The following is a 24336-nucleotide window of genomic DNA, read 5'->3' on the forward strand; positions in this document are numbered from 1 at the left end:
GTTAACCCAGTTTCCTATAAGTTACGTTTTCCCCAACATCTCAAGCTGCCCAATGCTTTCCATGTGTCTCTGCTTAAGTCGTTGGTCCTCAATCGCTTTTCTCATCCCTCCCCGCTGGCTACTACTGCACTTGATTCTTCTCAGAAATAGGTCCATCAGATTTTGGATTCCAAATTTTCTTGCAAGAAGCTTATGTACCTGATCAACTGGAAAGGTTTTGGTCCAGAGGAGAGATTGTGGGTTACAGCTACTGATGTGTCTGTTCATCTTCTTGCCATGAAGTTCCATTTTTGCTTTCTCCTTAATCCTGGACCTCAGCAGGTTGGGAGGCCCTGTAAAGGTCCTTACCTTTTCCTTGCTAAAGTGCAAGCACCTCTCCCCTGCACATGCGGGCAGTTCTGCCAAGTTTTATCAGTTTTGCAAATCCCACCAACAAATCAGGAAATAGCCCCTTAATCATCATCATTTGGCTAGCTCAGGCATAGCACTCAGTGTTCGTCCACTGTGTCTCCACTAGTGCCGGGACCCCTAGCTTTGATGAGCATTTCCTCTACACCTGCTGTTTAATTCAGTGCTTTACCTGACCAGCTCCTGTATTAACCCTTTATTGCCCTGTCTGGTGTTTCCCTGCCTGTTCCAGTGTTCCTTTGTGTCTGCAGTGATCCCCGTGTCTCCTGTGCCTACTGCGTTTCCTTGTGTTTGCAGTGGCGTGCTGCCTGCCTCGACCCTGGCCTTCCGTGACTGTTCTCCCGCCATGTGGTTTGGTACCATACATCATCCTGCCCACTTTGGCGTGCCCAAGGACAGCAACCTGGCAGTAATCCTAAGCACAACATCCTAACCACTAGAGGTTCTGGAGAAGACCTGCTTAGATTCTGTGCCTTGGCCCTTCACAGGGCTCACTCTACTTCTGTGCAAGTCGTAGTGCCCTCTAGAGGCCCCACCTCCCAAAGCATGACAGTATGGGTCAACCTTGGTAATTTCAGACTCGAGAAGATCATGACTTTTGGTTTCTGAAATGTTTCTGTCAGACAATCTAGCAATCTGTAAAAAAGGCAACTTTAAAAAATTCAGGGCTTCTCAAAATTTGCCTAAATCTCTTCCATGCCATTATCCTAAACATAAATATGGACAGTTTTAGGTATAGTATATATACATAGTATATAGTACACTGTAGATGAAATTCATTCTAAACGGCTCATCAACGAACTAATGCAATGCAACTGCGTTGTAGTGCAGTCATAAAATAATGGTGCAAGTCCAGTCTTTGAAGCATTGGCAGTGAAGAATGCACGTTAACACACTATACCAATCTAAATGGACCCTTACATAAATACCTAAGATTCAGCTAATAAAGGCCTTGTTCAGGCACTGTTATAGGGGTGATTGCATCACATCCCACCCTGTTGAAAACTGCTAGCAGTCATACCAGCATGCATTGTGCAGCTGTCACTGGAGCACATGCAGGTGAACAGAATAGGGCTGGAAAAGATTAAATGCACTGAGATACAAAAGTTTTAAAAATGTAAAAAAGTTTTTTTCACAGGAGGTAATGGAGAGCCAGCAGATATTGTGAACACCCAACACTCCCAGAAGTGCTAGATGACGAAGCTTAACTGAGAAGGCCAAAATTGATGACAGGATGGGAAATATTCTGTTCTTTGCAGGGAATTATTTTGTTGCATGATATACTACTACTTTCAGTAGTTTAAATCTTTGACCTGGAACAAGTATGCAGCAAGCAAAGTCACAACATCTGCTCTGGTTTCTAGTCAATAATTTGGAAATTATAGAAGAAAATTGCAGCTATCCTCTTTATAACCAACATACTTAGAATGAGACCAGTAGCATTAGTCCTGCCATCCACTTACATGCTGTAGAGAGCCTCAGCTGACACATGTAAATAGCACCATACAGAGCACTGGGGAACAATTTTGAACAAATTTTTTGTTGACTTCAATTTTTAAGCTTATTTACACTAAAACAGGTATGCTGATTTTGAAAGTGCAGTTGGTTTTCTTCTATCACGTCTGTTTTTTTTTGGCCGGCTTAGAAGAGGAAGCCGGCCGGCTTTTTCTTCTAAGGAGAGGACACCCGACGCTGGAGGACGACACTGGAACACGGACCCGACGCTGGATGAGCACAGCGGGACCAGGTAAGTCGGATTTTAATATAGGCGAAAAAGTACGGGGTTATCGAAAGTAGCAAAATTTTTTGGGACGAAAAAGTACGGGGTTAGCGGTTGGGAGGTTAATGGAGGAATAGGGAATTCCAATCTATAACTCAAACGAATGGCGACTATTCATCGATAGCTCAAGCAGAGTTTTAAGTGTGTCATCCTTCACAATGGCAATATATTTGGGTCGGTCCCAACTGGCCATTCAGTTTTTCTTCGTGAAGAATATGCAGATATAAAGAGAGTCATTGAGTTGTTGCAATATCACCAACACAATTGAGTCATCCGTGTTCACTTTAATATGGTATGCTTCCTTCTTGGTCAGCAACGCAGATACTCCAAGTACCCCTGTTATCTGTGCATGTGGCACAGCAGAGCTCGTGAGAGGAATTGGGTGGAAAGGAATTGGCCTTCGAAATCTGCCCTAAAACCAGGTGATCCAAACATTCTACATGAGCCACTTGTTGATGTTGATAGAAGGAATATTATATTCCCACCTCTGCACATGAAACTGGGTCTGATGAAGCAATTCGTTAAAGCTTTACCAACTGAAGGAGAGAGACTGTTTCAAGTACCTATATTTGGCATTTCCTAGCCTGTCATTTGAAAAACTAAAGGCCGGTGTGTTTGATGGTGCACAGATTCGGCAGTTCATTAAAGATAAACATTTCATCAGGACAATGTCAGAAGTGGAAAAGAATGCTTGGTTATCATTAAAAACCATTGTTAAGGACTTTCTTGGAAACACACAACCAAATAATTAAATTATAATATGATATTATAATAATCATTTAAATAAAAAAAATAATACAGAAATTGTCCAGTAAAAGCTACAAAATGTTTGGTTGCAATATGAGCATCAAGGTGCAATTTCTGCATAGCCATATTTCTAATTTCCCGGAAAACCTTGGTACAGTCAGTGATGAGCAAGGTGAACGATTCCACCAAGATTTGAAGGTCATAGAAGGATGGTATCTGGGTAGATGGGATGTACATATGATGGCTGACTATTGTTGGAGCATCTGTCGGGATTGTCCTAACACTGAACACTCCAGGAAAAGCTATAAGCATAAATTTTTACCTTAACCTGTACATTTTTACCTTTACCTGATTAATTTTCAAATGTTCTACTGTAAAAAAATGTCAGAGTAATAATAAATCCTTTGTATGAACAATAGAAATTTAAATAAACAGTACATTCAAGTCATTTTATTTTTTCATTGTATGTAAAATTTGTATGTTTTTTTGACAAAAATGGAGGGTACCCTGTCTCATAAAAACTGGATGTGATAGCAAAAAATCTGGGGTAATTTCTGAATTCCCTGACCCAAAAATTAGTAAAAAACAAGAGTATGATCTAACTCAACAAAAAATGCGTTCCCCAGTGTAATATTTACTATACAATCTTTATGAAAATTTAGGCTTACTGGAAGGCAATCAGAGACTGCAGACATGCAACCAGCATCTATTATATTATTAAACTGTATTCATATAGCCCTATTTATTGTACAGCGCTGCATAATATTTTGGCGCTATATAAATCCTATATTAGGCTGTCACACAGCTTGCTTAGACACTCTGCTGTGCTGCTTTCTGCATTTGGTCCTGTTTTATTCCATTTCACAATTTTGGGAAGGCATCATTCCTCCCTTCCAGCTTACACCTTATACCTTACAATTCCAAAGTTGTGAATCCTACTCCTATACACCATTTTCTTCACCTTAACCATTCTGATCACTACTCTAGTATTGGATACGTGAATGTACACACAGACCGTTTAGTAGGCCAAAATACCTATGAGGAAGCCCACCGTGGTGAAACGTGTCAGATTAGAGCGCAATACGATACGGTCACAAAAAACTATTCGTGTGACGTTAAAGACTTTCCTAATAGTTGTCTACATGTGTAGTATGCAGAACCCATCCTGTAAATCTCTAACAGGATAGTGGAAAATACTGTATCCTCATGTACTACAATTTGTTATCAATGTAAATACATTTGAATACACACATTTATTTTCCAAGAACCACCCAGAGCCTCAAACCGCCTTCTTTCTTTCTTTTCCTCAGCTACATTTAAATGATACAGAGAGGTGGCTCACTAACCTAGCATCACTTATTTCTTGATATTAAAGAGTGATGAGTTCATTTTCCACGCCATATAAATCCTGTTTATTAATAATAAAATAGCACCAACATATTACACAGTGCTGTACATTTAATAGGGGGTGAAAATTGCAGACAGATACAATGACACAGAAGGAGGAGAGAACAATGCCCAAAAAGAGCTTACAATCTAAAAGGGAAAGTAGTACAGAACAGGAGGGGGGATATGGAGCAGTAGTAAAGTAGTGACTGTTTAAGAGAAAGACGGGTAGGCAAGTTTGAAAAGATAGATTTCAGGGGCTCTTTCAAATATGCAGAAGGTCGGAGAAAGATGAGTAAGACAAGGAAGGCCTTTCCAGAGGGTTGGGGCAGCTCTAGAAAAGTCTTGGGAGCCGTGTGTGTGATGAGGTTATGAGTGAGGAAGTCAGTAGTAGGTCATTGGAGGAGCGAAGAGAGCAGCTAGGGGAGTATTCTGCTATCAGGTGAGACAAGAACTGTAGAGGTATTTGAAGGCAAATCACAGGAGCTTGAATTTGATTCTCAGGTGAAATGGAAGCCAATAAAGAGAACTACAAAGAGATGCAACAAAAGAGGAGCGATGAGAAGGATGGATAAGTCAGGATTCATAATATATTGTCGGGTTAGTGAAATACCAGACAGGAAGTTACAGTAGTCCCGACAAGAAGTAATAAGTGCACAAGAGTTCATTATAGGCCACATACAAAGAAATGCTTCCGATATCAATTTCAGAGGTCTGTGCTCTACAAAAAGGCCACATGTGGGCCTCATGGTGCACACCAGAGCTTAGCAGGAAATCAGATTTGGAGGTCTGTCTCCATTTCCTTTGTATGTTTTTGTGTGGTAACTTTGAGGTGACAGAAAATGAACTCTCCATGGCTTCCACATCATCACAGCGAAAGCCCCCCGTTACTACCTGCAGTCCCCAAGCCCTCCCGTGTCCACTCCGTGATTCTGTCCTAGTCAGGAAACGTATTACCGCCTTTCCTGCCATTCCACAGCAGCAGGCCCAGCTAGTGTGACTCTGCAAGCCAAGACCCGCGGGCGCGAGCGCCCCACCCCAACCAGCGCTGCGCGCCCCCGCCCGCCTCAGGGAGGGAGCGCGAGACCCCAGGCAGGCGGTAATTCTGCCACCCAGTCAGCGGTTGCCATAGCAGCGCTTGACGTCACTCTCCGGCCCCTGCTCAGCGATTGGAGGAAACCCCGTGGATTCGGTTAGAGCTTTGAGCGCTCGGAAGAGGACCGGACTCTCCTCCCAGCGGCAGTAGCCAGAGAGACGCGCATTCGCCCAGCCCCGGGGACTCAACCACCGCTAGTAGCTCTCCGCGACAGGTACGTGCCAGGAGGGTGCCGGGTGCAGTTGAGGGAAAGGGAGGGCCGGTCAATGGCGGAGAAGGAGGCATTGTTCATATGAAGTAAAGGGAGGGGGGCAGGGGGCCTCTCGCTGTCCTTTCTTTCCCCTCTTCTTATGGCTGAACATTCATTATAATTGAAGCCGTTGCCCCTGACAACCATTCAGATTGCTTGTTTCATTCGAAAGATGAAGGCATGCTCGGTCTCGGTGTGCAATGGCTGCAATTTTATTCCTCATTTACAGCAGAGCTGGGATGCTGATCTATGACAATGAGAGCAAAATCGAGCAATTTCCAATGGCAGCCATCCAGGCTTAATTTTGTAGGTAAAATGATGCAAGAATTGGGTTGCTATGGGCAGCACAGGGCTCCATTGGGGGTCATCTTCAGGTCCCCTCCCCCCTCTCTATTGTAAGGGAACTACAAGTCCTGAACCCCTCTGATGGCTTGTGCACTGTCTATAGGGCGAGGTGACATGTGCTCATTTACCACAATGATCAGCAAAGCACACAAAGCTGTCACTGCCTAGGATTGAGCCTAGTTAGATGATGGAAATGGTCATTTTTTTTTTCACCCCATTCCACCAAAGTGTGCACAGCTATTCCTTGTTCACACATTTGGAGCACAGACACGTTCCACATGTATGACTAGCTTCATCCATCCAAGATGGATTTATTCTTCACCTTGCAATAAGTGGGAAGAGAATTCAGCATGGTAACAGCAGTATCTATAGAGCCTCCATTAAAGCCTATTGGGTCTCAGGAGGGCAAGATGTGGAACAATGGCTTCTGTGGTGTAGAGCTTGTAGTGCAGATACAGAACAACCTTTCTATGTAAAGGACCCTCCTCCCAGCATCTCCTCCTTCCTAGCACCCCATATAAGGAGCCTAGGCTGATCTCATCCATCTCACTTTTTCCTGTTATTTCTACCCATTATTGCATGTGTGCATTGGAAATGCGCCTGTTGTTCGCCTTTCAGCACGTGCACCTTATTCCCTATAGATCTACACCATGCATGCAGCCTCCTCCACACCCTCCCCCATGTTGCATCGATGCAGTTTTTTTTTTTTTTTGCAGACATTGCAGCACAGGTGAGGCCGCCCACTCCTCCTCCTTCTTCTCTGTGTCCCTGGGGAGGAAGGGAGGTGTCTCCTGTGTGATCATCTTCTCTCTGCTGGGTCAGTGGCGAGTAGACAAGGTGACAGTGGCCATGTTCCTGGGAGGACTGAACACAAAGGAATTGTGTTGTAAGGAGGCAGTCCCTACAATTCCCTTGTACATTGTATTGAGCTGCAGCAAACCAGGGTTGCAATGCATTTTTTTTTGTTTGTTTCCTGACTGGGTAGGCTTCAGCTATTGCATATCATTGCTGCACCAGGCCAGATTTTACAATAAGGATTAAGGTCAATGTGACCTCTCTATAAATGCAGTGGTGCCCCACGTGTGGTGTTAATAGCACACAAATTCCTTGCTAAGACATATGAATGATTATTATTAAACAGGATTTATATAGCACCAACATATTACCAAAATTAAATATGGGTTGCAAATGACAAATACAGACAGTGACATCAGAATGATTTATGTGGTGTCATCACATAAAGTGATTAATAAAATATAACAATACCTTATAATAAAAGGTGAAAACACATGGTTCCATGCATAATTACATAACATAAAGTAAGGACATTAGATTGTGAGCCCCTTTGAGGGCCAGCTAGTGACATGACTATGGACTTTGTACAGCGCTGCGTAATAAAATGACGCTATATAAATACTGTGTAATAATGCGCAATAGTCTGATACATTAGGAGAGATGACTAATATTGTGCAGGCAATGAATGGGTGGAAAAAAACAAAACAAAAATTGGAATGAAAGTATTCTTTGTTTGATCGATAGTAATGATAATTTTTTAATAAAGATTCTATCTTGGTTTACCTAAATAAGGATTTTTTAGCAGTCGAGGGATGGCTATTGTAAAGGTAGACCATTCTCTCTGTGACCGGGAATAGGCTTCTCCAGACCTGTACATAGCTGCTGTGCACCTCCCCCACACATTCCTGATAGTTGGGGGGGGGTTGGAAAGGGAGGTGTTCATCTTAGACTCGCAGGTTCCTTATTCATGTCAAGCTTCCAGAGAAAGCCAAATAGGTGTGACTTCCAATTCTGAGATTACCTAGATCTAGCTGCCTAATGCCGAGTGGGTGGGGTGTTTGTTGGGTTTCCCGGAAGAGGGGTCTTTAGTGGACTTCTTGGCTTCCTTTGAGAGGATGTAAATGTTCATTTGAGTATTTCCAGATGGGTACAGTGGGTTTGTTTGCGCTTACATTTCCGTAGGAAGCGTGTAAAAGGCATTTTTTCCCCTTTAATGTAACAATGTTGTAATTTAACTTTAACTCCTTCTGGCTTATATCATTTGCTTCCACAGGGACTTGGATAAGCGTTACAGCTCTTATAAATTCAGGGGTCTATTGATAAAGTAGTGAATCTGACATTCACGGAGGCATTTTCTAGTGGAAAATCTTCCAGGTCCTTGTGTAACAATGGCAGTAATTGATTCTACACCAGGGAATGTTTCAGTGAATGTTAGATTTATGGCTTTATAAATAGACCCCGTAGAGTATTAAAAAAAAAAAAAAAAAAACATTTTCAGTGATTTCTCCTTGGTTGGCATGGACCATAATACCTTTAATGTTGCACAGTGCCTTATTTAAGGCTTTATTAGGTGTAGCCTCTTGTACATGTGTTGCATTGTTCTATTTTTGAGGCCTTTATTAGGTATAGCAAATGTTGCATGGTAATTTGAGATCTTTATTAGTATTACCTTTTGTGCAAATGATGCGTGGGTTTCTGTGTTTAGGATCCCTATTAGGTGTAGTCTGTCATATACGTGATGTAACCTAGATATTTTGAGGGACTTTATGATATGGTTGTTTAAAGCAAGCGTCGTGTATAGAATACCTGATTTCTTTGTGTCTGACGAAGCTTGATTGTAAAAATGATGAAAGGGCTCATTCATGTCTAAGATTCATATTGTCTTTTTAGCTCTGTAGTTATGCTCTGTGCCTTCTGCAAGCACACTAAATGATCCTTATTAAAGATGGATTACAAAAGCAGTGGTAGGTGGAGCTAATCTTCATATAAACCTTTCTTCGAGATGAAATGGCTGGCATATGCAATTAGCAAGGCCCTCCACCCTTGCTATAAAACCAGCGCGTCTAGGCAATGTCTGGTGTATAAAACCCATGCTCCCTAATTCTTTTCTGCAAGTAGCTGGACACATTACAAACAGGTAACACAGGCCGATCAGGGTGGGGCCCTACTGATTTGTTGGACTGCATTTTTTTTTTTTTCCTACAGGCTACCCTACCCCCAGCATTGCTTGGCTTTCTATCTATTCCTCCATTCACTGACCAGGAGAAACCTTTCTTTTGCTTCCTCTTCAGTCTGGGTTACACATCATGGATTTAAGTTAATTTCCTATTGGAGTAGCATTCTGCAGTTTCGATTACATTTTCTTCATTCCCCCAAAATGTTCCTCTTTTTGCTGATCAGATTTTTTTATTAATTATTTCATCCCTTTGGGGTTTGCTTTTATTATCAGCATGTGGATGCATTCAGACTTGGTTGTACAGTACACCGTGTTATCCCCTGAGCAGGGAGGCTCTGGAATAGCACATTGTGGTTTCTTACTTGGGGTGTGGTGACTTATTCATATTTCTTTCATGCATTCGGTTCCTGTTCATACACGTAAAATATCCTAAGGCTGTCGGATATCACGACTCTTGCATGCCTCTGTAGCTGTTCCACAATGCTTGTAGAGACCAGCACAGTAGTGGATGAGCAAACCCATGACAAGTACATTCCTCAGGATATGCATGTTCTGTGCTTGACACTGACCTGGAGGATTATGGATAACCGAGGGGATCTAAGGATACACAGACTGTATTTCTATCAACTGGATCCCCATTGACAGGCATATATTAAAGAGAGATCTCATGGTAACTAATGACAAAATATTTCTCATAGGCATGTCATTGGTTAAGCATTGGTGGGAATACTGCAGGATATTGCATAGCCTGGGAATATGCATGTGCTGAGAAGATGTTAATGACATGCTGAGAGAGGCTTAACCCTTGCAGTCTTTTTTTTTTTCCTATGCATAACTAAACTGTAGGAAAAAAATGCTGGTGACATGTTGCAGATTTCTACCTTTGTTCTAGTAAAAAAATAAATGGTTGTTTTGTCATTAGTTTTTTTAGACTGATTCTCGAGTGGGAGAATATGTACTCTCTATTTCCTGGGGCACCTTCTACATACCTTTAGTAGATCAAACTTGTCCAGTATTTACAGTGAGCCAATCACTGGAGCAGAAGATTACTTTTTGGGGGACATTCAGCATGCCTCTATGTTGCCATATTGCATTATACTTTTTTAAAGCATTTTAAAAAGAGAGAATTAACTTTTAATAATAAATTACAAAATGGCTTGTGCGGCAATCTCATACGTTATTTTTTTTTTATTATTTATTTATTCTGCCTACCTGAAGGATCATATTTAGTATTAATATTTTTAAGGCTTAATAGATGTAATCATATTGTATATTTTGAAGTGGCTATATTGCTCCAAAACAGCCATTAGAGCTCAGAGCTGCAGTTTATGGCTATTGTCTTGAAATCTTAATAGAGAACATAGACTTCAGTTTTTCGTAACAATTGGTGGTTCCGTTTTTTTAATTGATTTGGCTAATATGGCTTCCATGAAAGTGAAAGCAAAATACAGTGCTACCTATTTCAATCCTTTTGTATTTTATGATAGATGTCATCAGCAGTTTTGATTATGTAACATCAATGCATTGCTTGTATAGTATACACAGAACAGCAATACCAACTGGAGTATACAGATCTGTACAGAATAAGGTGTTGGTCTAAATCTGAATGGAATGTGAGCCATGCTAGTCTCCCTTTTGAAGTCCCAGCGTTCCCTTGTCTTCACCAGTCTGTATTTAAAATCTTGTTTTCCCTGTTTATCTGCTTTTAATATAAACGTTTCTATTTGCTTGCATAAGGTAAGAGGTGATGCTACAGAGCAAGATGCACAAAAATGTTTGCATTTTTACCTCCGCCAGGTAATTACTGCATTATGCTGCACCAGATGAGACTGCAATACAAGCAAACAGTAAAAATATATGTGACCTATGTTGGCATCCCTGATATACTGCACAATTAGGTTGCTGAATTTTTTTTCTATTCTACAGTTAAATTGCCCTCTGATTTCCTTCTCTAACCCAGGCAAGGCATTAAAGAAGATATAAACTCAGTAAAAATAATGTAATGGCAAATATAAAGTGGTATCTGCATTTGTTTTTGTTTTTTTTCTTCAGTCACGGTACATATTCAGCAAAGTTGTACCCTTCTTGTACACTGAACTAAAATTTTAATTAACTTTGTCAGCTTTCCCCTCTATTTTTGATGATCTTCATAACCCCTACATACATAATGGGAAGGGGAGGTTTATGTAGTCTTTATCTGGGGAACAGCCAAGGCTGTTTCTCCATATGCAGGGAGTGAGTGGTGTCACCCTAGGATAATGTTAAGCCAGGGTCATCAGTAAAAAAAAAAAAAAAAAGTGACAAAACCTTGAAACAGAAGTAAACAAAAAGAACCCTCACCTTTACTTTTGCAGATCCGTTGATCCTTCCTGGGATTTTCTGGATTGGGCCTTGTGTAGTCCTAGAATCCTCCTTTGCCCTGGCATGGAGGGAAGCACCAGGCACTGCTATCTTCTTTGCCCTTCTTCCGCTTTAGTCAACCAATCTTGCACTGCGCATGCGTGAGCTCTGTAATTTCTTTTTTCCTATCAAAGAAAAAGCTCATTCTGCTCATGCCTGAGATTGAGAATGACCAAAAGCCTCCTGGGATGCGTGACGCATGCGCTCCCATTCTCCTTATTGCTGCTGTGATAAAAACAGAAGGGGTTTTAAAAACCCACTACCAAATATTTATCTTGTGTAAAAAGGGTTGTACTTTCTTTTATGTAAGGTAAAAATTTTTACTTTGGGTCTGCTTTAAAGAGGAACGATACTCAAACGAAACAAAACAAAAACACACTTGCCTTCAATCCCACAGGGCAGTCCGATTACTCCGGGGGTTTCCGGCATTTGGTCTTGCGTTGTCCCGGATCCGGCACTTTGGGCGCCGCCATCTTTGTCTTCTCTTCCGGGTTCTTCATCCTACGTCACCTGACCCAGGCGACGTAGGAAAAATTGCCGATTTCACTGCGCATGCATATTTTTCTCTTCATCAAGAAGGCTCATTCTTCGCATGACCGAAATGCTCGGGCATGCGTAGAGGGAGCGCCCAAGAGCCTCCCACTATGTGTATATGCTTTTCAAATTACCTCCCCCACTGAAGTCTTTGGTGTGCAGCTCGCTCAGCACCCAGTCCATTTTTGAATCTCATCACTGTCAGGTTCTCTATTAGAGATTTCGGAGTCTGCTTATACCAGAAGAGAATTCTGTGTTTTACATGAGTGGAGGACCTACAGCAGAATGGCTTTGAGTAGTGAAGGAGCAAAATGTTATTGATGAGGTAATTCTTCTTCCTCTGTTAGATGTTTAGGTGGAACGATGTCACTCTTGACCTCAGCTTGAAAAGTTGCACCTGGATAGAGCTTCCCACTCACATCAATCACTCCCACTTCTGTGCTCTCCAAGATTTCCAAAACTTGGGAGTTTGTTACTTTGTCACAGATTGGTGAAATATGGTGTTTGGCATTGTTAGACCATGCCAATACATAGTTATACCTGTCAATTTTTTGTTTGTATCCCTGTTAGACAAAAAGGAGTGAAATTCTGCCTAATGGGATCACAGTAGTACAAACAATTTTTGTTCGAAGATAAGAAATTTCTTGTCAATTTCTCATTTCCTTTTTCATCACAGAGGACATTTCCTCTCACTTTCTTTGTAGTTGATGTACGTCAGAGAGCAGGAAGCGAGACAGAATCTTTTACAGGGACCCTGGTGGCGTTTCAAACCTGACAGTTTTAACCTTCCTTACTATATACAAAACCTAAAAACCTGGCTTTAAGTGTGTGTGTGTGTCCTGCTGATCACACTTAATTGCTAACCGTACAAGTCATAGAGGAATTGGGTGATACTTGGATTATCAGCAGGGATCGGGGGGGGGGGTGGCGCGGCAGGTGAATTGAAATGTTGCACATTAGACCCAAACACTATGTGGATGGTACTGCAGGTTTGGGAATTTGGATTTTGGTGGAGCCTGTGTATGATAAGTTGAGGAAGACACATTTTAGGCACACTTGTGGTTATTGTTGTAAAATCAACTATTGATATCTGTGCTGAAAATTTAGGGCACTTCAGTGTCTTAAAATGCATGTGTAGTAGTTCTCTCTTTAGTAGGAATATATTTCCTAAAGTGCTATTGATTAAAGAGCAAGTGGCTTACCAATGAGTTACAGTGAATTCTTTAATTTTAGCTTATTGTCAAATTGATATCTTGGAGCTTCATGACTAAATCCTCTTTTACATAAACAGGGAATTTCTGATTTTCCTGAAAATGCATTATAAACAGATGAAATGGGTCCCCTTGTATCGGGGGCCCTTACACCATCATTACCTTCCACTTTAAATAAAGGTGATGACCCTGCAAGGTGGTTGCTGTATTTGCCGTAAATTGCTGACTCAAGTAGTTGTAGCTTTAGTATTACAAAACTAACTTAGTTTATTTTCTTTCTCATTCAGAATCATTAGCCATGGATAAAAACGAGCTGGTCCAGAAAGCCAAACTGGCTGAGCAGGCAGAGAGGTACGATGACATGGCAAGCTGCATGAAACGAGTGACGGAAGAAGGAGCTGAACTATCCAACGAAGAGAGGAACCTCCTGTCTGTGGCCTACAAAAATGTAGTAGGTGCTCGCAGGTCGTCCTGGAGAGTTGTCTCTAGTATCGAGCAAAAGACAGAAGGAAGCGATAAAAAACAGCAGATGGCTCGGGAGTACAGAGAGAAGATTGAGTCTGAGCTGAGAGAGATTTGTAACGATGTGCTGGTAAGAACATTTTACTATATGTGTGATGTACATTGCCACCATATTTTTTAAACACAAATGGTGTGTATTGGGGGTTAGATTTAGAACTAGAAGAGGCCGCTCCTGTTCTTAAAATCATGAATAAGCAGGCCTAATCAAAGTCTGAACCAAACAAGTTTTTCTACCATGATGCAGGGTTCCAAATAAATTCTACTAGAGCAGCACTTAGGTACTACCACTTATGCATCATTCTCAAGCAACCAGTAAATCTTTAGTAGTTGTATAAAAGATTAGAACGGAGTAGGCACTATTGTCTATTGAATGTTGCACTGTGAAGTAATTTATTGATTGGGCTTTGTAGTTGTACAACCTATAGAAACCTTAAGGGATTTGCCAGACAACGAGAAAAGGATCAACACAGCGCTGCTGGGGATGGGTCATAAGGTAAAAATGGTGATCAAAGGTCACATAATTACTAGTCTTGCCATGGGTGGAAACCTGCATGTTACATGTAAAGAAGTTGTCAAGCAGGACAAATTAGTTGAATCGGGCTGTAGGTCGGGTTGCAGTACAACAGCTCATTTTAGCTGGTTTGGTGGTTGGTGGCTATCAGTACTCAGAGCTTGAGGGAGGGCAGGGTTGCTTTGCGTTCTCGTGGTAATCTTAAAAGCAGTAGTAGTGTGGAAAAAGACTATCTAGATCAGGGGTCCGCAAACTCTGGCCTTTAAGCCAGATACAGCCTAGCCAGTACTTTGTTTCGGCCTAACGCACCCTGGCCGATCCGGCCTATTGCTGGCCAGCAACCTGCGCCTCCGGAGCCGTGGGTTGCTGGTGGATCGGCCAGGGGGGCGTTAGGAAATATCAGAGCCGCAAGAGCTCCCATGCCGCCTCATTGCTGTGGCTCCTCTATTTATCACGGCAAGCATTGATACTTCCGTCTCTGCGGTAAATAGGGAACGCTCCCTGAAGGGAGCAATGCATATGGAGGAGAGGGATTTCATTTCAGGGGGCGTTACCTGGTGGTGGGCTGGGCCATTAGGGCGGGACTCAGTCGGCCTAGTGTGCTCCCACCCACCCCTGAAATGGCCTAGTCGCCATAAAGGTTTGCCGACCCCTGATCTAGATAATCTGTTGTAATGCAGCAGCTTTCCCATGTTTGTGTTTTTAAAAAGTATTTAAAGAGAGCATGAACTGTGAAAGCTGGCACCAAAAAAGGCAAAACAAGGAAATGGGCTAGTCATTAGTATTGACTTTGGTTTTCCTGCGGTTGATATTTCCCCTTGACTGACCTGTCCTGCTTTGTTCTGCATGTTGTCTGTGTAGGGGCAAGCTCTTTTAAAGCAACAACAGTGAGCAGCATAATTGTGGCATTGCCAAATCTCCTGGGATTAGATAAAGGGCTCTACCTGTGCTTTACACTGCATAGATACTGCTATGAGGTTATAGACACACTTGTATACCAGGAAATGAGGATAAAACACAGGAAAAGACAAACGCTTGATTTATCCGTTTTGCTTAGGAATAATGACCTTTTTAGGTGTCCCCTATAACATATCAGATCTTCCCTTTTTGAGCACAAGTCCATTTTAAATGTCCAGCTTTAACCGCAGTAGAAGCATGTTTAGCGTAGGGTCAGAGATATAAATCGACTGGGTCAGTCATACATTTCAGTTCAATAAATATGCATCCATACTCTATATGTATATGGCTTTGCCCTCTAATGGACCGCACCTATTTGTTGTCAGATTGACCTAAAGCAAGGTTGTTTGAAGCCTGTCTTTAAAATAGCTTCCCTAGTTAATCTTCAGCCAGTCATATCTATAATTGTTAAAAATTCTAAATCCTCTTCAACTCTAGTTATTGGTGACTGTAACAAAGGCAAATATCCATCACTCCCCTTTGTTGGCACTTTCTGCAAAGTGGCCTGTGTCAATGAAACCACTAAGGACCTGCTTGTGACAGGGACCAATGGCACAGGTGCACATGGAGTGCTAATCACTAATCTGGTTTTCACTCCCTTGGGATCCTCCTGGTTGTATTCCTCTGACAGGTATAGTGCAGTGTGCTGACAGAATGCTTCTGCTGGTGACTTGTGTTGCTTTGCATGCAAACTCTTTGATTAAAGTAGATGTAAATGCAATCTTTTTATATAAACTTCCCATTTCAAAGGTTATCATATTTTTTTTATGTCTTTTTATTGAAATAATATCTGGTGATCCTGTGATAGATTCATGGTCAGGCACTACCCATTTTAGGGTTGCAACCATCTACTAAAGCTGCGTACACACTTGCAATTTTTGTCGTTGGAAAGGATCTTTCACGATCCTTTCCAACGACAAGGGAGTGCACGATGCATGAACGGTGCTGTACATACAGCACTGTTCTGCTCTATGGAGAGGGGAGGGGGAGAGCGACAGAGCGGCACTCTGCTACGCGCTCTCCCCCTTCCCTTTCATTAGGATCGGTCGTCGTCCATCGTCCGTGGATCCGGCAGGACGGTCGTTCGGACGATGGACGACACCGACTGTACACACGCCAGATTTTCGCCCGATATTTGGCCGATGCCGATTATCGGGCGATAAAAATCTGCCGTGTGTACGTAGCTTAATTGTGTTCCTGCTTTGTTACAATGTCCCTCCTGATGAGTGAATACAAGGAAGCATGCTGTCACACATTGCACAGATAGGGTCCTTTGTTATTGCCCCTGGCATAAGGATATGGCTGGAGAAGATGGGTAAATGACGGAAAAACATTAAAACTGTATGACATGACAAAATACTGTCAGGTATCTACTAGGTATCCTTTCCTTCTCCCTTGCACATCCTTGTTCTGTTTTATACCAATAATATATAGTGAATGTAGAAAAAGACTACTTTCCAGCGCTGGCCTTTGAATTATGTCCTGCAATATTTATTTAACTTCTGTGAGCCAGGTACATTATTTAAATGTTGTTGTAAGATCTTTGCTTCTTTTGAGAAGATAGAGCATCACCTTTTGGAGTTGTAAATCTACAGAACACAGAGAGCTAGCACATAGCTATCTGAAAATGTGAAACCAGAAATCTACACTAAAAAAAGAAAGAAAAGAGATCTTGAGAGAGTTCCTGTAAGTGAAATTCAGAAACCAGTTACTGCCATTTTAGCAAATGAGTCCTCTAGTATCCCCCCATCCCCCCTAAAAGACAAACGGGAAACTCTTACTGTATCACTGCTTCCTGTTCCTCTGAACGTGTCTGGAATCATCTGTGGTGCCATGCCCATTAAAGTGCATTATTCTTCTATTTGGTTCCTTGTTTAAACCATTTTTATAAAAAAAAAAAAAAAAAAAACTTGAACTGAGCAAAGCAAAATTTATTTAAATTGTCAAGCTCCATATTGGTTACTGAGTAAATTTGCTGCATGTTTTATAAAACACAAGTCTGATGTATGACCATGTGCATATACAGAAAAAGCTCACTAGGTGCTGTGTGTAAGAGCTGGTTGGAGGTCTTTCCTGCATACAGAGGTGAGTATTACCACCTGCTCTGTTTGACAGATCGACCCATTTATGACCCCTCAGCACCTATGCATAGGCAATCTTTATTCATAAGCTAAAAAAAGCAGTGTTTTTAAGCAAGCTGTAGACGGGATGGCAGCCCCTATATTGTATTTGCAATAGGTTTATATCAATTGGTCAATTTAGATTTAGGAGAAAAAAAAAATCATTAAGCAGAATTTTCATCTAGTTTTAAAACCTTGCAAGTGTCTCTGTTGCTAAGCTGGTAGGATGGTGTGCCAGTGTCCACAGTAGTGTGAATAATCTGATGATCCAGATAATGACATTATCCACACTTGTAAGTTATTCACAGGCCAGCCACCCAGGGCGGATCTCTCAGAGAGGGAGACTGCTAGTGACAGACCTGCTGGTGCTCCATTGGCACTCTACCACCAAAATGTACGGCAAATTCTGATCTAGCCAATAGCGCAATATAGTACAGAAATATTAATTGTGCTGGAGTAAAGGAGCACTCCTTTTATTTGTTTGGGATTTAACACGTGTGCGTAAATGTTGAGACAGATATTTTGTTTAAGCCCAGCACACACATTTTGAAATGACTGCACCCTGGCCGCACCTCCCATGAATAAATCCATTAAATTACCCAAAAGAACAAATCTTCCTGTGCTAGCTTAACCATACTCGCTCTTTTTCTGTTTATGAAAGAGGAACGTTGTCACAGATTGGTGTTCAAGACTGCAAAACATGCTTTCTTCTCCTAATCTCCTTAACATTGCAGGTTGTTTTGTAGTTCACTGTGCTAAACAGGTCATATAATTAAAATGCTTGAAAAATAATGCTTAATTGCACTGGAGTTTCAGGATAACTGGTAAATGTAAAAGTGGCCCAGCGTTAGATGTTAACATATTGTGGTAGGCAGGTGAGGAGAAACGGCCTCTGCAAAGCAAACAATACTTTTCCTGTCCATGCTGCCAGATGCTTCTGTTTGGAAGAGAGAAGAAGCTTGCTGAAAGATCTTTTGGTGTGTTGGATGCCTGGTCCCCCACTGTGCATTGTGGTTCCTTCTGCCAGACCTCTACATCACTACTGCTTGTTATAGTGATGTAAGGGGTTCAATGAATGATTCCGCTAAGTACTCATCTAACATTACCCGAGTTGTTGGGTGTGCAAAACGTTTTTGAAAGTTATTTGTTTTAATGCAGCAGATTTAGGAGGGACAACTACTTTTTAATTGCTTTACAAGGATTACTATTTCTCACTTTTCTAAAGATGGAGTGGTATAGTATGGCTTTCTAGCCTTGGATCAGGTTGGTTTAACAGCTTATTGTGAAAACGCCAGTCGGACAGTTTTAAAATTAATCTCTGCATTTTGGGGCACATTTGTCTTGCACAGGAAGTGTGTGTGAGCGCAGTCAGATCAGAATGTGGACTTGTATCCTGCTCAGGAAATATTTTATCTACAAGACTCCAGATCTGTATCTGAGCTGTTTACTTTGTCAGTCTCCACTGACCTGGAGATGTATAGACATATATTTATCTCCCAAAAATGTCTGTATAGGTGGGAGCTGGCACCCTTGTCCATGAAGCATGGACAGGAAAAGTACAGTTTGCTTTGCAGGGGTGGCTTCTCGTCTCCTGCCTACCTCAATATGTTAACGTACTCCAGTGCTCAAACAGGAAGGGTTGCTGGTCTATCTGCATAGCTGAAGGAGAACCCAATGAACATTCTCCTCGCCAAGATGACGCAGAAAATTGTTATAAAGTGTAGTAGCATGGACACATGAATTTTTGTGCCATTCTCTTTATTTAGGAACTACCAAAATCATGATTCCAGTGATTTGTGGGCTCACTAATCCATCTCCTAATCCTACAAAACCTATCCAGTTTTTTTATTTTTTTTTTTTTATTCCAACATATGCAGCATTTCACAAAATATTTTAGAATCTGCTCTTCAGAGTAGGTTTTGTTGTCCTCATTGTCACCATTCATTGGTTGTCATAACAAAATTGTTTATTTATTTTGCATGATACAAGCTGCACGTGCTGACTAGTGATGTCAAATCATTAAAACTTAGTGACATTGTAAGATAAATTGTAGATACCTCCCTCATCAGTGTTATTCCATGCAACAGTGTTTGAACTCTGGGGAATAAAACTGACAATTACTTTTTCCCTCTTGCAGAAAGGCAGAGTTTTTGTACTTACTGTGCATTTTTCTTTTTTTTTCTTTCTTTTTTTTTATTTTTTTATTTTTTTTTTTTCTTCTTTTTTGTCTGTTAACAGTGTTATGGTTTTAGGAGCGGATTTCACCACTAATATCTGTTTAGTAATGTGAGAACTGAAAGGTGTCAGATTAGGTCACACAAAACCTGCTCAGTGGTTGAGGAGAGAAAGGGCATCTAAGAACGTTTCCTATTTATACATTCTTCAGAACATTTTCCATATAGATGATTGAGTGCCCAGTGCATTGAAAGAATACATTATTGTTGAATATATCTGCATGTCAGATTCAAGATATGTTTGGTGTTTAATTTCTTCAGTTTGCTAAATTATATAGGGAGATTTTCGTTTCTTTGTTAACTATTCATCATGGGTGGAAGCTCACTGTTTTCCCCCAGCCCCTTTTAGCCAGGTGCACCACCAGGGCATTTTTCAGTAATCACCCGGCTGTTTTTGGGTGGTCACTGATGAGTTGGGTCACAATTTGGGGGCTCCTATCCGCCTACAATTTCTTCCCACCCAGCTGGTTGTGGCGTTTCTAGATCTCAGTTGGCCTTCTGTTTTTGCTTCATGGGGATATTGCACCCTTCCAATATAAAGCATTCCTTGTATTGTTTTTTTCTATAGAGAAAGTGATCACTGCAGAGTAGATTGTGGAGCAAGGAGCACCACAGTGTGCGTTTCAGGATCTTTTTAAACCTGCCTAAGGTAGGAAAGGACCATGAAAGGCTACCAATACATAGCTTATGCTTTTCACTGTCTGGTTTGATGTACATGTGTATTTATCTGTGGAAATCTGACTACAGATAGTTGCATGATTTACATGATGAAGTACAAACCTGATGCAATGTGCCATAAGTTTTATTTAAACAGTCTACTTCTGTTAAGTACAAAGTCTCTTTGGACATATTGTTAGTAGCACTTGGCTGTAAGGGCATGTGTCACTGGGTGTGTCAGGTGACTTAGTAGTACTCCATTTATCACATTGCAGCCAGCTCCTACTTATGACGTCCCATCACCCTGAGAAATCTCCCTCATAGCAACATAACAGCAGCACAGTGCTGCTCCTGGATGAACTATTCCTGTAAACACCAAATGTAACCCACCCAGAGATTCCTCTGAATGCACTGCTCACATCTTTACAGGTTAGGGATGACCCAGAGTTTCCAGCACACTTCTGACATGATGAAAGGCTTTTTCCTAAGTCATCTCATTACGGCCTTCACTGGGTGCTTTTGAAATTGCTGCAGCATGCAGATGAGTAAATACTTGCTGGGGTGTGTAAGTCAAAGCCAAGCCACATTCCTACATTTACCAACACTGTACTCGTACATTTCATACCTGTATTCGTGTGTGTGTGATATGTATATATATTCACTTAAAATTATGTACTATATAAGTTTCAATGTCTGTTGCTCACAGGTAAAAAAAGGCAGCTGCTTTAAGATCATCTTTAAACAGTCTAATAATGTGAAAAAAGAAGCATGTCATTGAGGGAAGCATGCAATCTAACCTTGCTAACCACCTGAAAATGCCAACTTTCTGGTTGCAATGTCTATTTTCTGGCTTATAGCAATACTAATTTAAACATTAAAAAATTGTGAGTGGGTGGGCTCTTTATTGCAGAAAGACAGGCAATGTCTTCTCTCTTGCAATGAAGTTATCTTGCTAATATGTAAACATGCCTCCCTTTGCTCCAGTGCTGGCATTTTCACCCAGTCCTCTCTCCAGTTTGGGATCTTTGGTCATCTTAATTCAGGCCAGAATATTTTTCCAGCAACTAGGCTATGCTGTGATCCTACATACAGCTGCTTTTATTTAAATTGGAGTTCACATTAAACCCTGCAGTAGGTAATTATAGAACAAACACAGCCTAGTATTAATCCTACTCTACCAGTTCTCAAAGGGGCAGAAAAAAATATTTGCATGGCTTCACCGTTTGTCCTAAAATTGGACCCTTTGTCTTTTGGGGAGGGATTTGTGATTGAAGAGAGACATGTGGATATCTTATGTTTAGAGGTTCAGCTATGCAATACCATTCAAAAGCCTTCATGTATGCATGTACTCCAAATCTTAAAATACTCAGAAATACAATAGAGCTATTAGATGTTTGAATAAGGACACCCTGTGTTTGGTAACAAACACAAAAGTGATTTGCACTGCATCTTCTGATACATCAGCTCAAAGCAGAAATATACTTGTAGGAAGCAGGCTAGGTTAATACTGAGGTCAGATTTTCCTGTTGTGCTGGAGCAGGGTGGTTGCAGGCAGTAACTTTAATGCAATGGTCACTTTGATTGACTGGATAGTTTAAGCTCTTTAGCTTGCATGATGACTGAGCTGTATGCCTGCGTAATGCCTGAACTCTTTAAATAACACTTCAAAGAGTTGAGTGTAATTGAGCCCAGAAGAGCTTACCTACCCCCTTCATGACTGCTTGTGCTTTTGACTTTATATGAGGAAAGGTGGATACGGAGCTGCCAGTCATTTGCTGAAATGGAAGAATGTACCTCTGAACAGATTCATGCAATTGAAGCTGTCCAGTGGAAAGTTGGTCTAGTAAAAAAGCCCAGGCAGTGCAGTGTGAGGGCAGGTGGTGGCTTTTTACAGAATATCCAAGTAAAAAGATCCTGGTTTATACTTGTGCATGACAATAAGGGGGAACTGAGCCCAAATGGGTTTAATATTTCCTAATTTTCCTCAGATTATACTGTATGAATATTAATACACATTATTTTCTCTTTCAGTGTCTTCTGGACAAATACTTGATCGCCAATGCATCCCAAGCAGAGAGCAAAGTCTTCTACTTAAAGATGAAGGGAGATTACTACCGTTACCTGGCTGAAGTAGCTTGTGGAGACGATAAGAAAAGTACTTTATCTTTGTTTTGTTCTCTCTCTTTGTGTCTAAGCTAGTAACTGTCTGCCAACTTTTTTTCCTGATTTTTTGAATTCCAAAGTAAACCTCAGGAGCTTTCTTGACACTCTTGTTTTTGTTTCGATCATCAAATCATGGAGGTTTTGTTTCCTTTAATAATTGAATATTTAATGGGTATTTAGGATGCCAACTAGCAATATTATGCAATTTTCCACAGCTTCTGAGGTTAAACATTTTGCTGCTACCACACTGTGTGATGTAAAAAGACAGTGTTAAGCATAGGCTGGTTAACTTCTGACAGAGCTGACTTTGGGCTTTTATGTAGATTACTTCTATAGCCCTTGTGTTCGCGAGAACTGTCCCATTTTTTTATCAAATCCTCAGTATGACCCTGTGTGCCACCCCCATCCCTTACTCCAGCATTTCGAAGGGCAGAATATCATAAGTGTTGTATGCCTTGTTTTGTAATGGATAAAAAGCTAATCCCTAAATTTGCACTGGTCGGATCTTCCTCTGTATAATTGGCCTTGTACGTTTCATTAGAGAACCCTAACATTAAGAACTGTAAACTACATTGTTTTGTTGATGGAACTACAATTACTTACTTAGCTAGAAGGCAGCATGCATTATCAGTAAGAGGTCAGGTATTGGACAGAAAACAACTCCCAGAGTTTTTAAGGGTCATGTTTAGTCAAAATATATGAGTGTCATCACAATCTTTTCGATTTAGTACTTCGTCTTTAAACTTTGAGTTTAGCAGACACAATACATAGTTTAAAACTTAATCAGATGTCGAGTTGTTCGCCAGTAACCCCTAAAGCAAGCTGTAGAAATAAATGATTATGTTATAGACACAATAGCAGTAAAAATGCACCCAATTGGTCATGGCCTGGGTAGCCTTGTAAGATATCTGGCTCTGGATATGAGCTTTCATTGTGGTCCTAGAGAGGATCATGAAGATTAGTGACTGATGAATGAGGCCTGTACACACAATGTGGTTTTGTTCAATAGGGAGGAGAGAGAGGTAGAAGAACCAGGGTGGATTCACTAGGGTGGATTGATGAACTGCATCATGGGTCTGCTGTACATGTCAGATTTTTGTTGTGCTCATCTTGGCTGACAATGACTTGACATGTATACACAGTAGAGGAAGGGGCAACAATAGCCAATCCAACACTGCAACATGCACATGTGCATGCAATCAGGACAGAGCAGAATGTATACCCAAGGTTCAGTCAGCAAGTTGCGGCTGTGACACCATTCTATTCCTTAGCCCTAACAAAAAAGTGGTGTCACTCTACTGTGTTCAGATGTATAAATCACAACATCATCTGTAACACAGTATGATAAATAGTTCAAGTAAATATTAATAGTGCCTGGATTTCAGCATTATCACTTCCACAGCGAGTACGAAGATCTGCAGCCAGCTGACGACAGTTCCTAATTATAACGGTGTCCCCGCAATGATGGACAAGCATTTAGTTATTTTGGTGCGGTGACGTACAATAGGAAGAGGCCTCCATCATGTGTAGTTTGTCCCTTCCATCCAATGACCTTGCCGAGGATTGGAGCCTCCACACTTCAAGTTAGCCTGGACTTACAAGCAGATGTCGTGGATATTAGAGATAAGCTTGTGGATAATCGCTGCATGAGCGCAGGCCGACACAGCCCGGCCACATCATTTCCCTTTTTTTATTTCCTCTGTCAGGCACTGGAGAAGTTTCCATGTTGTCTTCTCATAGGCGGCCATTGTTTCTGGATGACATCTGATGATTTGCATGTACGCTGCTTTGCCTTTGTGCATGACGGTGACGTGCTGGAAACTTGTGCCGGACAGAAAACCTATTGTGGACGCTCAGCAAGCATTAAGGACTTCAAAGTTAAAGGAAACATTCAACCCCAACTGAACCTGAAGAACCTTCAACCCAATTAAAAGGAGGAACTCCAGGAAGATGTATAATAATGGGGTACTGAATGCAATTATATATCATTACTTGTGTTTCAGAAATGCAAATGTGACCTTGGCAAAACTCAGGAGGAAGCAGA

At 41.3% G+C, this 24336-nt stretch overlaps 1 protein-coding gene across 1 annotated transcript; it reads left to right on the top strand.

Moving 5' to 3' along the window:
* The first annotated feature begins 5472 nt into the window (after positions 1 to 5472).
* On the top strand, positions 5473 to 22343 carry YWHAZ (tyrosine 3-monooxygenase/tryptophan 5-monooxygenase activation protein zeta). Its single transcript, XM_072410825.1, has 3 exons — positions 5473 to 5631; positions 13416 to 13720; positions 22161 to 22343. Exons 2-3 carry the CDS (start codon positions 13427 to 13429, stop codon positions 22326 to 22328), a joined length of 462 nt encoding a protein of 153 aa, XP_072266926.1. The 5' UTR covers positions 5473 to 5631; positions 13416 to 13426; the 3' UTR covers positions 22329 to 22343.
* The last annotated feature ends 1993 nt before the right edge of the window (positions 22344 to 24336 follow it).

Source organism: Pyxicephalus adspersus, chromosome 5, assembly GCF_032062135.1.
Source record: "Pyxicephalus adspersus chromosome 5, UCB_Pads_2.0, whole genome shotgun sequence".
NCBI lineage: Eukaryota > Metazoa > Chordata > Amphibia > Anura > Pyxicephalidae > Pyxicephalus > Pyxicephalus adspersus.

Bases quoted from the DNA above. Each gene is read 5' to 3' on its own strand.
- YWHAZ (XM_072410825.1), top strand. From the start codon at position 13,427: ATGGATAAAAACGAGCTGGTCCAGAAAGCCAAACTGGCTGAGCAGGCA. The intron at 13,721-22,160 runs GTAAGAACATTT...TTTCTCTTTCAG, and splicing joins AGATTTGTAACGATGTGCTG to TGTCTTCTGGACAAATACTT.